The sequence below is a fragment of the Bufo gargarizans genome, chromosome 3, assembly GCF_014858855.1.
Source record: "Bufo gargarizans isolate SCDJY-AF-19 chromosome 3, ASM1485885v1, whole genome shotgun sequence".
Taxonomy (NCBI): Eukaryota; Metazoa; Chordata; class Amphibia; order Anura; family Bufonidae; genus Bufo; species Bufo gargarizans.
The window spans coordinates 459,453,428-459,472,058 of NC_058082.1; the positions used below are offsets into that span (position 1 = coordinate 459,453,428).

The window sequence follows — 18,631 nt, forward strand, 5'->3', positions numbered from 1 at the left end:
CCCGGCCCCTGCGGTCACATGACTACCGGGCCGGGACAGGAAGCGTTGAACACTGTGTATGCAGCGATCTAGAAGGCAGGGACACCTGGAAACTGTACCTGCCTTCTCCCTGGGGTGCCCTGCTGTCACTGACAGCGGACCCCTGACACAGCAGCTGCCAGATTAGCATGCAGCTGCGATCTCTGAATGGACGTTTCAGAACGTCCATTCAGAGATAAACAACCACTATAGTCAACGGGCAGATGTGAAGTGGTTAAAGGAAGAAAATGTGAAAATCAATATCAAATAATTCAGACTGTTACCTCAGCCCATGTCAGGCACTTGAGAGTTTATGGAAAGGCTTCAAGATTCCACTTGAAATAGCATAGATGATGCAGAATCTCACAGTCCTTACTACTATACACTACACATTGAAATTTGACACAATTATTGAATATGACACATTTAATCAATAAATTACGGAGAATAGAGGCCCCAACTCAGATGCTTGGCTGGGACTCTCATTAGAGCTGAGTAGGACTGTTGGAAACAGTCGTCATTCTCTGTAATTTGATCTAGAAGTGAAGACATTAGAGCAGATTTATTATTAGTGTCTTAAACTTAGATTTTTAAAACTTAAAACTAGACCAGGTAGGCAGAAGTTGTGTGAATTTATCTCAGTGACTTATGCTGTATATTAAATTTTGCTTATGTTAGACAGCCCTTATGCAACCTGTTGGTTGGTTTACTTTGTGCCGATATCTTGCACCAAAATTTGGCAAATGCAGATCCATTTTTAAGCCAGGCCTCTTTCTGCTAAGGCTAGACCCATTTTCAATAAGGCGCACCTACTTTCTTGACACAGTCTAGTCTCTTGTGTCTCATGCACAAGAGAGAACGATTGGGCACTTTGGGGCCGATGAGTTGTTTGTGGGCTCATTCATACAAATAGTTCCACCGACAATTTACCAGAATAACCTGGCTGACCAGGGAGTAAATGCTTATCAAAGCTGACTCCCTGGTCCTTCTACACAATGCTAATTTTTGGCTGATCATGTCAGACGTGTAATTTCGTCTGACAATGGGCAAAATTTATTTACCTGGCAAAAGTCTGCCATCACCCATCACAAATGTTCATTCAAGCTATATTTTCAAACAATCGTTGGCTGAAATGGCTGAAATTGGCCATTTCGGCTGACTTTAATTGCATGTGCATGGCCAGCTATAAAGACATAATGAATCTAGTGCATATCCTGTATACTATTTTTAAGCCAGAGTTCTGGCATGACCATAAAGAAGATATAGATCCAGCACCACAAGATAAAACTTAACTTTTACTAGAAAACCTTAAAACTGAAAAAAATTATTAAAATTATGGCATGTTTAGCTTAATAAATCTCCCATTATATGTAGAAAATTATATTTCTTGAGAGAAACAAGATAGAAAGTGGAAGGGACTCTACTTCCGAAAACTTCATTGCCATTAAAACATGACCCCCTCTACTTCCTATCTAGATATTTCTTGTATAGTTGCATATGTACCACACAGTCCATTGGGATGGAGAAGAGGGCTTTTTGAGCTGCCTCCCGTTTTTCTTGAGTCCCATGGCAGAGGCTTTTTTGCTAAGTATCATTTCTTACAGCTTTTAATTGACCAACATCTTGCCTGCTTTCTAGAATAAGCAACGACTATGTTTTACTGGTAAATGCAAGAAAAACTATATTATTCTAATATACTAACTATATACATAATCATCAGCTATTACTGAATACATTACATAATAATCATAAATTACTTTCTCATGGCACTGTACATGCATCATGTAAGAAAATGTTTTGTTTTGTTTTTTTTTCTTACTTTTTTTCCTCTGTTTTATTTCAGACAAGTCTTAATAGCGTGACAAGTGGCAACAGTGACATTTGGGACTATGATAATATGAAAGTCACGGGGAAAATCACACTGAACCTTAATTACAGCTACAAAACAGGCGCTTTGAACATTCTGGTGAAAAACTGTAAAAATCTCGCAGTGGCCGATGAGAAGAAGAACAAAACTGACCCGTAAGAACATTTTAATCTCTAGCATATGCATTATTTCAGATACAAAGAATACCTTTGACCTTTTAACTTTCATTTTCAAAAGGAGCTCTGAAAAATGAAAGTGGAATCTGATTGGTTGGTATGGGCAACTAAGACAGTTTTCCTTTACACCAGTTTTAATAAATCTCCCCCTATATGCTTACCAAAAACTTCGCAGTTAATTATTTTTCAGTGCAGGAATCAATGAGCCATGTATTCTCAGAACTATGTACGGTACTTACATTTGACATAAAGCAGTTTTTAACGCTCTCAGTATGTATAGTGTGTATCAGTCTGTATAGGATAATATAGGATGTAGCACTGCGGCTGCAGATATTACTCCCACATGATACTCACATGATATAAATCACTGGAGAGGACTGCTAGTACGACAGAATAAATATAACTTTTATTGTGATCTCTTGAAAAGTTAAAAAGAACAGGTCACCTCTCCTGCCATGTCTGTTTTAGTAACTACTTGCATTCCCCATGTAATTACAATTCTGGAGCATATTTTCTATTGTTTGTTCTATTCCTCAGTTATTGCTGCTAGAAGTTTGTTAATTAATCTGCAACTGGATGTTATCAGTTGGGGGTTGTATTCCTACACAGGCTCATGCTGTCCAATCAGTCTTCTAGTGTGATAGACTCCCAACCGGTAACACCTAGTTTAAGATTCATTGATAAACTTTTAGTAGCAATAATAAGACTGGCATTTCTTAGTTTTCTAAGAAAACTTACTCGCATATGATGCTCTAAAATTAGTAAAATATTAATAATTTTGGCCATCCTTGGACGTCCAGGTGCCATAAAATTAGATATGAGCCATTAAGGAGTCTGTTTACCGTTGCACATATTGTTAAATGCATTGGGCTGCAAAAGTCCCACCTGGGGCCCATCTTCCCTCCCATGCCCGACTCAATTTTTTTTAAAAGTGGTGCCAATGTCAGAAAAGGGAGAAAAGTCACAAACTTTAGCAAAAAACTAAACTTATACCAAAGCTACTGATTTGTGGGTCCTGACTGAGGGCCCCCTTCTATTATTGTAGAACTCCTTACTAGGGTATTTGAAAATTGGTATAATATAGCTAAGCTAGAATGGGTACATAGTAGAGAAATAACACCACCATTGGAAAATCATTACCAGATCTGTACATGAAAGCTATATTTTTTGTTTGTGGACATTACTATATACCCAATTTCATGTTTTAGGTATGTAAAGGCATACCTTCTTCCTGATAAGTCACGTCAGAGCAAACGGAAGACAAAAATAAAGACCAACACAGCTAATCCTGAGTTCAATGAAGTGCTCAAGGTAAGACGTACAATAATAATTAAAGTAATTTACGTACTTTATGCTTTCTTCATATTAAATAATACTGATATATATATATATATATATATATATATATATACACAGTATATTGTGACCATTACTTTTTTAGAGCAGTTGGTGTGACTTTTCCTTGACCAAAGATCATAGTGTTTGAATGTTGAAATCCATCTCTGATCATTATCTCCCCTGAAATCTGCCATTACCTCTCATACACATTGGTAAGCCAGTACTGCTGAAATTGTCGGGTTTTGGCAGATATACATCTAATGTCCATAGCCAGCTTTACTTCCATCCTTTTATATCCCTCCCCTCTACAGAATGTCAATACATGAGTGTGCTTATGTACTGAAAAAATAACAATAGTGATGACCAACGTTTTCCGTCATACATTTATCCCTTTCTCATCTGTCAGTGGACCTGATGTGGTCTGATTGGTTGCCAAGGAAATACAGTTCTTGTCTGTATTGCAATCCTGCCATACCAATCATGTTTGTTCAGTCTCCTCTTGATGGTGGACTCTGTTCTTCAGTGTTCTCTTGATGGTGGAAAGTAACATAAGCTAATGTCAGAAAGAACTTTAGTTGGTTAGAGGTTACCTTGGGTTTCTTTGTGACCTTGCAACTTATTACACGTCTTGCTCTTGGCATGATCTTTGTTGGTCTACTGCTCTTCGTGAGGGTAATAATGGTCTTGAATTTCCCCCATTTGTACACAATTCATCTGACTATGGGTTAGTGGAGTCCAAGCTCTTTAAAGATGGTTTTGTACTCACTTCCAGACTTCCAGATAAGCATCAACAACTCTTCTTCTGAAGTCCTTAGAAATATCCGTTATTTATGCCGCAATATACTTCCACAAACATGTGAAGATCAGACTTTGATAAATCCCTGTTCCGTATTTTTCATATTTGTTCAGTTTGGTTATCTTTATCTACTTTAAGAACGTGTGAAAATCTGATGAGGTTCTAGGTCAGATTTATGCAGAAATATAGAAATTTCTGAAGGATTCACAAACTTTCAAACACCACTTTATAGAATAGGAGATGGGACAGAGCTTATGTCACTTTAGTGATTCACAGTATATAAAATCACAAAAGGGGAATCTAAAATGATTGTGTAAGCGCTCTTTTTTTACTGCTTGTTCCATTGACATGTTATTAGAGAAGATTTGCGGAACATTAGTTTTATGAAGCAGAAGTGCACTCGCATTACTTTAGCAAAGTCTGTCTTCGTATTTATTTCTGTCACTCAAGCATAATGCTTTCTGATTGCTCTCTCTGACTGGTACATAAAATGAGACTTTCTAGAACAAAGTGCAGCAGATTAACATTTGCAGTTTACTGCCGAGCAACAGTTTTTCACTTTCCCTTGCCTTAGATTTATCACGTGTTTCTTTTTTATTCCAATGCGCTTCTTCATCAAGGCACAAGATGTATTTGCTCTTTTTATGTAACCTAGCAACTATCGGACATATTCAAGTAAAAACTAGAGAAACGAAGCATGCTGAGGAGCTTAAGCATCAGTTGTGTAGGACACATGAATCTTGTTTTCCTAATATGCACATTACCGACACCACATAAAAAGCTATTTTAGTATTTATAAAATATGCTACATATTTCTCAACCATGAGAAAAATACATTTTATTGTAGATCAGAGTTTTGCTACAGTCTAAAAAAATACTTTATTGAACTGTTAAATCTGCTACTGCCACTCCAGCGTTGATGTTTCCATGTCCCCTACCAGTTTTGTTTTTTACTAGTCGACAGACATTATATGCAATTCTTTCCAATGGGAGGTAATCATGTGCTATATTCACTGGGGCCACTGATTTTAACTGGTTGTCTTAATAAGCCCCACTACAGTCTTTTACCTCATTATCTTGGTGGCTATATCGCCAACCATCTAAAGGGGCTTGGTTAAAGGACAACATTTCCATCTTCATGGGCGAAGCAAGATCTTTTAATGCAAAACACAGGGATATGTTGATGTGGACCCCCACCACCCTGGTCCTGGAAGTTCTGCATCATAGTTGTTGGATGACCAACTATTTAATCACACCCTGTGTGACAGAGGCTGTTTACCCAACAAGGCACCATACCAGTGATCTCCAACATGTAGCTCTCCAGCTGTTCTAAAAGTGCAATTTCTAGCATGTTATAAACTGTAGTTTAGCAACAGCTGGATAGCCACAGGTTAGAGAATGGTGCACCAAACAGTAGCCAACTGGGCGCAAAAGAAATTTAAAGGCAGAACATTGCTTTAAATCCATTAACTGCTCCTGTTTTCCTCCACAACACTTCAGGCTGCCATTTATTCCACCTACCAGTTGTAACAACCCAGCAAGTAATTTTCACAAAACTTGACACCAGAAATATGACAGCAGTCCAAGCTAGTATTGAGAAAAACAGTCAACAGTCCATTAAAAAAGGCACTTTGGATCTTAGTTGTAGAAGGTCAAGAAGTTCTTTCATTTCCGCCTCTAGTCCTCGATGTACTGTACATATTAAAATAAATTGCATTTGTATGTGGTGGAAAACTGCCAAGGTAAATATACCTCTTTCACTTAAGAATGCACTATATGACCTTAAAAAATGTCAAGGTGGACATTATGTTAATACTTCTTAACTTATTAACTTGCCTTCAATCAGGGACATACAGTACATAAAAATCATTGGGCCCCAAAGCAAGAATCTGAATTGGGCCCCCTAATTCCGCCCACAACCCACTCCTGGCCCATCCCACCGCATGAATTGGCTCCTCCGCTGCCACACCCCATAACGGGAAAATGGGGAAAAAAAACTACTGAATTCTGCCAAGGTTTTTGGGGTTTTAACATGACATTGTTCACTGTGCGCTAAAAATTACCTGATGCCCTTATTCTGTGGCTCAATACAAATATAGTGATACCAAACTTGTGTAGGTTTTTTTGTTTTACTACTTTAAAAAAAATTAAAACCGTTGACAAAATTTTCTTTGCATTGCCATATTCTGACAGCCATAACTTTTTTATATTTCAGCCTACAGAGCTTTATGAGGGCTTGTTTTTTGCATAACAAACTGTATTGACCAAGATGACCAAAAAATGGCAAATTGCTTGTTTTTATTTTTTTATTTTGTTACAGCGTTCACCGTACAGGATTTTTAACAAATATTTTAATAGGGTATTTTTCGGGCACAGCGATAACTAATATGTTAATTTTTTTATTGTTTATTATTTTTATATGTAAAATTGGGAAAGGAGGTGATTTAAACTTTTAATATATTGGTAGTTTTTATCTTATTTTTATTTTCCCAGCTGGTGCTCCAATCGGAAGGCAGAGGGAACCGCATCTCTCTGCCTTCACTCACAGGTGCCTCGATCAGCGTTGCTTGTGGCACCTGAGGGGCTTAATGATGGAGGTGATGCACTGTCCTGAGTCCTCTATATGATAATAAGCCTTATAGAACAGTGTCCGCCAACCCTGCTGGAACTCTGTTTGCTGCTGCCCTCTTCCCCCCACTAAACATCCCCCATGACACTGTCTTCTACATTAGCAATTCAACAGCAAGAAGAGTTCACTGGGGGTGGGGTGTCCACTATATAATAAGCCTTATAGAACAGTGGTACCCCAGGCCCCAACCCTGCAGGAACTCTGCTTGATGCTGCTCTCTTCCCCCCAATAATTGTCCCCCACCACCCCCATGAACTTTTTTAAACATAGTATGCTTCAACTCACTTTGTCCGTGGTGGCAGTGTGACACAACAGTCCAGGGGAAAGCCTATGATGCTGGGGACTGGTTGGAGCCGGGACTCGGTCACTTCGTCGAACCAGGCGGTGGCTAAATAAGGCAGGTGGTGGCACTGGCAGCCTCAGCGCATAAGTGCAGTATATAATACAAGACCTGCTTGTCCGCCCGCCTGCACAGTTCTCTGCTCCTGTCTGCTGAGTCGGCGACTCACACATTGGCCAGTCAGCAGCAGGAGCTTTGCACTGCTAAATGCGGATTGGCCAGTGCAGTGCAAATGTCCAGCTGACAGAGGAAGTAGAATGAGTGGGGTCACTGGCTGATAAGAACTTTAGCTGAAACTCTGGGGAATTTAGTTCATGAAGTACAGAGAGGATGGACAGGACAGGCTGTGTTAATGGAGACTGTAAACAAGTGCTGCTGCTCATTAGTCACACCTCACCCTCCTCTCATGTAATCTCATTATCTCCATTCCCACAGAGATTTACTTGTATTCAGGATCATGATTCCTGACAAGCAGAGCAGAGAGGAGGATGAGGCAGCACTATGGCTCATTGTGGTGAAGTAACTTGTCCTCCTGTGTGATTAGGACAGGTTTTGTGTGTACTGATATTGGTACGGCCATTTTATTTCTCCTAATGATTGCTCCCTAGACAAAACAAGCCATTCTAAGTAATGAAAGGTGTTTGTGAATATATTTATTATAAAATAATATTTAAGTATTTTCCTTTTTTTTTTATTCCTGGCAGTGGCGTGCCCAGGGTGTTTGTCACCCAGGGCGGGTCATTTCTCTGCCCCCCCCCCCCCCCCGCCAATAATTGACCTCATACCTCTTACATCCAGGGACATCTCCTGTCATGTAGAACTTCTCTTTCCTTTTCTCCTCTGTTAGACTGCCATGAGAAATTCTTTCAGCCGCAACTCGTCTCTACAGAGTTTGTAACACAGACACGTTAGATTTCTAAATTTTTCCAATTTACCTGTGCCCGTTGTGCTCCCCAATGTCCCAGGTACTATACTGCTGAAAAAATAGTGACCCTAATAGACATAATTGGAGTCCTTTATCAAGCTGGTGTAAAGTAGAACTGGATTTCCAAAAGAGCTGTCAAAAATGAAAGGTGGAATCTGATTGGTTGCTATGGGCAACTAAGCCATTTCTACTTTACACCAGTTTGATAAATGACCCCAAATGTTCCTATAGTGTCTACAGCAGTTATAATGTCCCCTAGAGACCCCCAGTAATAATAATAACACCCTATATTGTGCTCCAGGTAATAATCCCTCTATAGTGTCCCCAGAAATAATAGACTGGCCTCTACAATGCCTCTCCAATAGAAAGTCCCCCATGCTGCCCCCCACACAGTAATGTCCCCCACACAGTAATTTTCCCCACACAGTAGTGTCCCCCACGCTGACCCCCACACAGTAGTGTCCCCCACACAGTAGTGTCCCCAACGCTGCCCCCCACACAGTAGTGCCCCCCACACAGTAGTGTCCCCCACGCTTCCCCCCACACAGTAGTGTCCCCCACGCTGCCCCCCACACAGTAGTGTCCCCCACGCTGCCCCCTACACAGTAATTTCCCCCACGCTGCCCCCCACACAGTAATTTCCCCCACGCTGCCCCCAAACAATAGTCCCGCCACACAGTAGTGTCCCCCACGCTGCCCCCACACAGTAGTGTCCCCCATGCTGACCCCACACAGTAATTTCCCCCACACAGTAGTGTCCCCCACACAGTAATTTCCCCCACACAGTAGTGTCCCCCACGCTGCCCCGAACACAGTAGTGTCCCCCACACAGTAGTGTCCCCCACACTGCCCCCATACAGTAGTATCCCCCACACAGTAGTGTCCCCCAAAATAAAAGTTTGCACCCACACGTCTTTTGTGCACCCCCCCCTCATGTCCCCCAAAGTTGGCAAAAAAAGAAAAGAAAATCGGGAACCCTAAAGCTAAATACTTACCTACGCTTGCTTGCAGAGTCCCGGCACTGTGCTGCTGAGTCCCGTCACAGGCGTGTGTGATGACGTCATCACGCGCGCCTGCGCCAGGATTTCACTACCGCATAGGCTTCAGGCCTACTAGGCCTGAAGCCTATGGCGGTGATCGGCGGCGGGGCAGGGAACTATGCGCTCCGCTCCCTGCCTCGCCGCAGTATATGTGGGACTGAGTCACGGGTGTCAGCGCTTCAGCAATGTGCGCTTCCATCTGTATTGATGGAAGCGCTCATTGCTTCTGGGCCTGCTGGCACCCCCGTCACAGCCGGCACCCGGGGCGCACCGCCCCTCCTGGGCACGCCACTGATTCCTGGAGAACCCCTTTAAAGGAGGAGCAGAGGAGAACAAATGGGCAGGAATGTTTAGGAGAATGGATGAGGCTCTGTGATTGGCTACTCACCTAATGTTGAGTGCAAAATAGCTCTGCAAGCATGTATTAACTGAAGGCCTTGGCTGCTGCACACGATCACACCAGTATCCACACGGGCCGGAAGATGCACAGGAGACGACAGTCACAACAGAAGAAGAAACAGGAATTCATGGGGCCATTTCAAGGACGAGAGATGCAAATGAACACTTCTGTATTTCATGACTAGTGATGAGCGGCAGGTGCCATATTCGATTTCGATGAAATTTGCGAATATTCGATAGAATATTCGTTTTATATTCGTCGAAATCGAATATTCGTCATTATTCTTGTTATCGCGATTAATATGCGATTTAAATAATCGCGTATTGCGATTGTAACTTAAAGGCTACTCTCCTATTGAAATAGCAATGCGATTAATTCAAGTTATAAAAATCGAATTTCGATTTTAACTTAGCACTGCTATATTCTATATTAGGCTAGAATTAACGAATATGGAATATAGCAGTGCTAGGTTAAAATCGAAATTCAATTATTATAACTTGAATTAATCGAATAGCGATTTCAACTTGGACCTGAAGTACTATTCCTCCATTCATGAATTTTGGGAACTAAACCTAAAAACCTGAAATGGAACATTAAAATGTATCTACAATGCTTTTTCACAGTATATTTAGCATGTCTAGTGAAGTGTAGTACACCTCAGTATTTGAGGTATTAATGACTATGACACCGCAGTTCAATTTCATTAATGTTTGGAAACACAAAGAGCAAATATGTCTCCAAGGAGCAGAATCATTACTGTATAGGAGACAGTATTGATTTTTACAAGTCATCCAAATGTATCTAGCTTAACTAAATGTAATGGATGCTGACGTTTTTAAGTACAGATCTACTAGAAGCCTATTGGTAGTAGTATTTCTTGAATAACAAAGTCTGGCCAACTCATGAGGAGGCAGTAATAACACGTTTGAATCTGTTAAGCACAGCATTAGCGGTATGGGTTTGAATCCAATTTATTTTAAGGGTGGGTATATTGTGCTGCATATGGACTCCAGGAAACAGAAATTTTGGTGAGTAAATTTTCGTTTTCCTGATCATCCTTGGCAGCACACACCAATGGGACTTTAAAGCAGTACTCAAAGGGAGGGAGCACTGGCCGCCAACTGTAGCATTCGTTTGCCAAAAGAAGCCTCTTCTGCTGCCTGGATGTCTAGCCTGTAGTGTTTAATGAATGTTGATGATGTAGACCAGGTCGCAGCCCTGCAGATTTGTTCTAATGGTACTTGTGCCAGCTCAGCCCAGGATGAAGCTGTAGATATTGTTGAATGAGAATTTAATAATAACGGACACTGTAAATCAGCCACTGAGTAGGCCAACTCTATTGACTGTTTAATCCATCTTGCCAAGGTTGCTTTACTGGCCCTTTTACCCTTATTTGGGCCTTGGTGCTGTAAAAAGAGATTTTCTGATTTTCTGAATGATGAGGTGAATTCAAGGTAGTTCAGAACTATTCTCCTGACATCAAGGAGAGGACTTTGGTCTTGAGTATTCATCTGAATTACTGGTAGAAATATTTTGTGGTTAATGTTAGTAGTTGAATCAACCTTGGGTAAAAAACCTGGCATAGTGCGTAGGACCAAACAATGGCCTAAGTCCCTTAAATATGGTTCTCTGCAGGATAGGGCTTGTAGGTCGCTTATACGTCTTGCTGATGCAATTGCTACTAAAAACAATGCTTTTGCAGAAAGATGTTTTATGGATGCTTCTTCAAGCGGCTCAAACGGTGATTTACACAAGGCGGACAATACCACCGACAGGTCCTAGGATGGAACTGGAGAATGGAAGGAAGGATTATTAATTTTCAATGCTTCGAAAAAGGTGCAGATCAACAGATTATTTGTAAATTTCCCATGTTGCTGCGCATTTATCGCAGCAAAGTGAACCTTCAAAGTGTTAATTTTCAGCCCTTTTTTTAAACCTTCATGAAGAAAGTGTATGACTGTATTTAGGGATTCTGGGTCTACAAAGCTGTTTTGACACCAGGTTTTGAAAATGCGCCAAACTCTATTGTAAATTATAACCGTAGCTGGTTTTCGAGCTGCCAGGAGTGTATTGATCACTTCCGCGGGAAGACCTAAATGAACTAAAGAATCCCTCTCAGTCTCCAAGCTGTCAATGTGAGGCTGCTGGGGTTTGGATGGAGAAAACCATTTTGACTGAGGAGATCCCGTTGGAGAGGAATCTTCCAAATCCTCCCTTTGGATAGATGGAGAGAACGGGAAAACCACGTTTTTCATGGCCAAGGCAGGATCACAATTGCTTCTCTTGAGCACCTTCGGAATCATCGGATCTGGTGGAAAGATGTATATCAGATCTTTCTTCCAGCTGATTGATAATCTGTTGATTTCATATGCTTGAGCGGAGTGGTAAATGTAACAGAACAGTTTGGTCTTGTTGTTCTGTTCTGTCGCCATAACATATGAGGCTTCCCCCACCGATTCTCGATTTCCATAAACACTTCATTCTCCCGGATGAATTTTCTTGCGACTGAGCAGGCCGGCCATAATGTTCAATGAACCCTTTATGTGGACTGCTGTTATTTCTTGTGTCCATACTTTGGCCTATTCCATGAGATGACTGCATTCCTTGGAGAGATCGCTGTTTCTTGTCCCCCCCTGTTTGGTTATGTAGTATACTGCAGGAATATTGTTTCACTGGATTAGGACACTGAGGATTTTCAGTTGGTCCTGAAAATGAAGCAATGCTAGGCGTACTGCTCTTAATTCCCTCCAGTTGGAGGACTTTCTGGAATCAGTGGTACTCCACTTCTTCTGCACCTATAGATTGCCGACATGAGCCCCCCAAGCCCAGGAGGAGGCATCTGTAGTGAGGTGAATCTGGGTCTGAGGTTGCAGACTTCTTCCCTTATGAAGGTGATTGGGTGATATCCACCATTTGAGATGTTGACGTGTTGACCATTGTATCACAAACTTCCTGTTCAAGGAGTGATAACTCTTGTCCCATGCTGCTAGGATGGCATGTTGTAGCCCTCTGAAGTGGGCTCTTGCTCAAGGTACTGCATCCACCGAAGATGTTAATAGACCCAATACAGACATGGCCCGCCGAAACGATATTTTGGGAGAGGAGATCAGGTTCGAGACATTTTTGTGGGTGGCCAATATCTTTTCTGAGGACAACCTGACATTCATTTGATTTGAATTCAGCCTGAATCCCAGATACTTTATCTCTTGGGAAGGAACAAGTTGGGATTTCTTGTGTCACGACCGCGGTCTGGTATTGTTGTCAACCACAGGTGAGGGCTAGTATCTTGCCTCACGTGTGGTTGCCGCTGGCAACTTGTGGTTGTTGGGCAGTGGAGCAGCCTGAGCTGTTTGCTGGGCGGCTCGCTGTCCATGCATGCGGTTGTCTTTGGCAACGTATGTTTATGTGTGCACTTTCCTTGTCTGGTGTGCACGGGGTTTATTGTGTGTATTCCCCTTTCAGTTGCTGTCTTCCCTTTCCTGGTGTGTGAAGGGTTAATTCCCTTCCTAGTCTGTGAGCACTGCGTGTGTCTGCGTGGGTGTGGCTACATGGGCTATTTAACCTCAGTTGAGACCTGAGTTCTGAGGGGTACTCCAGCCTTGTAGTAAGCTGGAAGCACTCTCCTGGTCCCATATACCATCTGCCAGTGAGGGCCACCCTTGTGGTCATAAGTTTGTGTGTGGACAGCCAGCACTTGTGTCCAGGGATCCAGTCAGTGTGTCTGTGGCAGGTAGAGGTGGAAGTCTTTCTCTCTCCTGCCATATCCATAGTCTGTTTATGGTTACATCCCATTGCAGCTCGGCCAGTTTTAGACTCCTGTTTTTCCGCATCCAGCTCCTAGTTCAGGGATCGGCGGAGGGTGAGTAGGGATCCGAGGTTCCTGAACATGGGCCCTCCTACCTTCAAGGTCGGCTCATGCAGCTAGGAGTTAGGGTCGGATTAGGGATGCGTTAGGGGGCGACCTGCTCCCTAATTCTGTCGTCCTGGCCATTTACATCTTCTGGCATCGCACGGCTGAGGGTTTTCCCCATCCTCAGCCGTGACATCTTGCAATTTACCAGAAACCCATGATTCTGGAGCATTGGCAGATCCTCTGGAGCTGAAGATTTCGCTATCAATAGCCAGTCGTCTAGATACGGTATGCAACATATCCCTTTGAGGTTTAATGCTTCCGTCAGGACCACTGCTACCTTCGAGAATACCCTGGGAGCTGACGATATCCCGAAGGGTAGACAGGTGAACTGCAGATAGGATATTCCGCATTGAGTCTGAACCGCTATTTTCAGATATTTCTGATGTTTCGGAAAGATAGGAATGTATAAGTAAGCATCCTGGAGATCTATCGATGCCATATAGCTGTTCTCTTCTAGTAATGAGATTACTGAGCGGATCGATACCATTCAGAATTTTTTCTTGGCAATATATTTGTTTAGGTACGTTAGATCCACTACTAGCCTCCACATGTTTCCTGGTTTGGGCACTGGGAAGACCTTTGAATAAACGCCTATCCCTGCTTCTACATAAGGCACCGGATCCAATGCAATTTTTTCTTTGAATTCTTCTAGTAGTTGAAGGATCACTTATTTGATTTATAAGATACTGATCTGTAGAGTATTTTGTGAACTCCAGGACATGACCTCTTTGAATAGTGGAAACGACCCAGGCATCGCCTCACATATTTATCCATGCTGCGGCAAACTCCTTTAATCTTGCGTCATAGCTCTGCAGGCTTCTTATCTTTTTTTCTGAAGTCAGGTCTCTCATGCTGTTTGTTTCGAAATCTAGGGGATCTTCTTTGAAACTGAAAGGATCTAAAAGGCTTCTTTTTCGTTTCTGGAAATGTAGTAGCTTTTTCATCATTTAATGACTGTAGAGTTTCTCCAACTGTGGACCAAATAAAGATGTGGGCTGGAACGGAAGGTTACAGAAGTGGAACTTAAACAAGAGGTCACCCGACCCTTGTTTAATCCATAGGGATCTTCTGGCGGCATTAATAATCGCCAATGAACGGGACGCAAATCTCAACGAATCTAGTGGAGAATTGCACAAGAATTCAGAAGCATGTTTCAAAACCGGAATACTTTTTAGAATTTCCTCCCTTGGGACCCCATCTTCTAGGTCATGGGATAATTGGGAAAGCCAGATCCGCAAAGATCTTGCCACTGGTACAGAGGCTAGGGCCGGTAAACAGGAAGGTGAAGTGGGCACATATGCTTTTTTAAGAAGAGACTCTGCCTTTTTGTCAACCAGATCCCTAATTAGGGAAGCCTCTTCAGAGGGAAAAACACCCTTTTTGACAATCTGGCTACTGGTAGATCTACTTTAGGGACCGACATCCACTCTTTGCATGTATCGTCCGCTAATGTATATGTATACTTGAATCTGGAACTTGGATCTGGTTTCTTGTCTGGTCTGTCCCAATCCTGCTTCAGCCAATCATTAAGCAGTGGGTGCCCTGGAAAGGCTTTGCCTCCCGTTTTAGGAAAATAAAACAATTTGTCACATTTTAATTTGTCAGAAACATCTCTGTCGGATTTAATAGTGTCCTTGACTACTTTGAGAAAACCCCCTAGTTTCTCTTTACGGAACAGCATATTGTCCTCCATATCCTCAGATACAGACCTGAGTCTATTTCACCCTCAGATAAGGAGCTGTCAGAAGACGAGATATACTGTGGCCCAGAATTTTTATGAGATGTTTTTACTTTCTTATTTGAGGCTCTGACTTTATCAAATATGGATGACAACTGATCTTTAAACCAGTCCAGAAAACCATTTTTCTGAGGAGACTCAGATACCACAGGAGTGCAGTCCTTAAACAGATCAGAAGGAGCATCATCTGGCATAGGTTGTTGGCAATTCCTGCAGGAGTGGTGTCTGGACTTTCTTTTTATCTTAAGAGATTGCCCTTGAGAGACAGACATCTGAATAAATAAATAAGGAGTATCAGCAAAGAGTTTCTTAATACCCCAACAACACCGAAGAGTGTACCCAGAGGAAGACAGCTGCATTCCAAACCTATGCCAGATCTTGCCAAGTATGTTATCCCTGTAGGCTATCCTTTCTTACCTTGGCAAGCAACGGGAGTAGCGTCCTGGCAAGCGCACATGGTTACTGGGCCACGTAGTTAAATACTTCTGGGACGTGTCAGTGTGAGTGTGCATGCGCGAGACATCTTGATTCCCCAGTATCATCTTGCACGTGGACCTCCGCTATAGCGTGTGTTTCTGCTGCCTCAACCTCAACCCACGTCCATACAGAGGGAGGCAAGCAGAAAATAGAGCGAAGTGCTGCCTGAATGCACTGGGAAAACACTCTTGTCTCCATCTTCAGGGTGAGGGACAAAAGTATTAGACCTGGCAGGGGATAACTGTGGGTGATGGTCTTTTCAAGTTGTTCCTAGAGAAAATAAAATACATGGCTCTGCATGTTCTGTGGGGCTTTATATTGGGAGGTACCATGCTAATTATTCAATCTTGATAATTGGTCTCTATTTCTGGTTGTACCTAGGGGACTTAACCCTTTAGTGTGTGCTGCCAAGGACGATCAGGAAATAGGACATTTCTGCGGGAGAAAAAAACAAACAAAAGCACAAGCACTCGGGCTGGGTCCGTGTTTTGCGGATCCGCCGTTTGCAGATCCAAAAAACAGATATGGTCATGAGCCCTATAAATCCATTTACACTGACTGATTTAGCAGGCAATTATCGGGAATAAATAAAACGTTCTTGATAATTGACCATCAGGGAGATGACAGCTTATGATGATGATCTTTATACAGGTTGATCTGCAGCACAGAAACGCTAATTTTTACACAGGGCAGTTACTGGGAATGAACGTTTTTACAAACACTAATTCCAATAATTGGCCAGTCTATGAAAAATATCTATATTGTAAGGGTTTCATCACTCTGGAGAAAAAGCATACAACTACAGTCAATTGCATGTTGAAAAGGAGAAAGCCATGACCATCCATGCTTTTGTAAGTCTGAAATGAAATGCAGTGTTTCCTCAATTAATATGATCTGACCAGTGATTTTTTTTTTTTGTCAGCTGCAAAAATACATTTTGTATGTTAACAATTAGTATGACTTACCCATTCTTATTTCAAATATACCGTATCTTGATATTTTATCCTAGGTGACATTTAAGATTTTTTAGGCATCCATCCAGTGATGCATGAAAGTCATTTTACTTTAGTTATATTATGTTTTTCTGCCATGTAGGTAGATACTATAGGGGAAGAGTGCATCTTTCACCATGATCAACTCTATGGTGACTCAAATTAGCCTTTTTTCTCTGCAATCGGTATTACCACTGCAGAGAGAATCTTATTTTTAGTTATATGTAAAAGAGATACACAGAGCACAGAGGGTCTGGCCTGGCCTCTCAGAGCACCGCTTCACCTCCGCATCTCCCCATTGCTACTTTGCCTCACAATTGGATTGACAGGGCCAAGTATCCTCACTGCTCCTATCCCTGACCCTGAAGTCTCAAGCATGAGCCGGTGGCAGTACTGTGTACTGTGAACATCTCAGAGCGAGGATGACCACAAGGGATCTTTATTGCCTTGGCGCAAGTGTAAGATTTTAGAGCCAGGCATCAGAGCAGTTGATCATGGTGACAGATGCTTTTTAAGACTGGCATTTCATATACCAGTCTTAATAAGAAGTGTGCTGGAGTGAAATGCACCAAATTTATTAAAAGGTGCACATCTTTAGAGAAGCTAATTTTCTTCAGCTATGAGATGGCGTCAGGGGCTGACTGGCAACTTTTGGCCCAGGGGGCAAGTAACACCCAGAGGCCCACTGAGCCCCCCCCCCCACTTCCGTCAGCCATGTAAATTAGAACACAGTAAAACAAAATAAACTAGGCATGCTCCGATATATCGGCCGCCGAAACACATCAGCCGAAAATTGCATTTTTGGTATAATGCCGAAAGTGTCATTTTCTGGCTGATACAGTGTTGCATCCGTGTATTCTCTCCTCCCCGCTGGGCGCTGCTCTGTGTCCCCCCCATGACACTTAAAGACTTTTGCAGGAGAAACTGTATATTGTGTGGCACAGTGTAGGCTATATGTGTATAACATAAACATATTTCATTTGAAAACTTACAGTTACTTGACCCTTGGGGATCTCGGACGCCACTTCTACGCTTTGGCCGGGGGCTCGGCGGAGCTGATGTTGTGTTTTATCCTAATGAGAAAGATTTCATAATAAGGATTTGGAGAAGGGGCAGAGGGGTCACAGAGCAGGGAGAGGCTGGGGCTGCTACTAGGGGGTCATACCATGGGGGAGTAATAAAGCCCACCATAATGCCCCACCCCCCCCAGTAGAAATAATTCTCCTTATAATAGACAGTGCACAAAATACCCCATTGTAATATCCCCAGTTGAGCTAATGTCCCCATAGTGCCCCCTATAATGTGCCAGTAGCCAGATAGGGCCCCCCTATAATGTGCCAGTAGCCACATAGGGCCCCCCTATAATGTGCCTGTAGCCATATGCCCCCCCATAATGTGCCAGTAGCCATAGCCCCCCCTATAATCTGCCAGTAGCCATAGCCCCCCCTATAATCTGCCAGTAGCCATAGCCCCCCCTGTAATCTGCCAGTAGCCATAGGTCCCCCATAATGTGCCAGTAGCCAGATAGGGCCCCCCCACTAATGTGCCAGGAGTAGCCAGATAGGGGCCCCTCTATAATGTGCCAGGAGTAGCCAGATTGTGCCCCCCTGCCCCCCACCCCCCTCATAAAGTGCCAGCCCAGTAGTAGCCAGATTAGGGGGGGGCCCCCTATAATGTGCCAGGAGTAGCCACCACTAGCCAGATTGTGCCCCCTGCCCCCCACCCCCCTCATAAAGTGCCAGCCCAGTAGTCTACTGGGCTGGCACTTTATGAGGGGGGTGGGGGGCAGGGGGGCACGGGGGCACAATCTGGCTAGTGGTGGCTACTCCTGGCACATTATAGGCCCCCCCCCCCCTAATCTGGCTACTACTGGGCTGGCACTTTATGAGGGGGGTGTGGGGCAGGGGGCACAATCTGGCTAGTGGTGGCTACTCCTGGCACATTACTGCCAGTAGTAGCCAGATTAGGGGGGGCCCCCCTAT

At 43.0% G+C, this 18,631-nt stretch overlaps 1 protein-coding gene across 2 annotated transcripts in view; it reads left to right on the forward strand.

Moving 5' to 3' along the window:
• Positions 1-18,631, forward strand: part of SYTL5 (synaptotagmin like 5) — a 237,780-nt gene that overhangs the window by 205,789 nt on the left and 13,360 nt on the right. For both annotated transcript variants that reach the window (XM_044286622.1, XM_044286621.1), the window contains exons 13-14: positions 1,862-2,040; positions 3,270-3,372. In XM_044286622.1, coding sequence (XP_044142557.1) covers positions 1,862-2,040; positions 3,270-3,372 — 282 coding nt within the window. The remainder of the gene's footprint in view (positions 1-1,861; positions 2,041-3,269; positions 3,373-18,631) is intronic.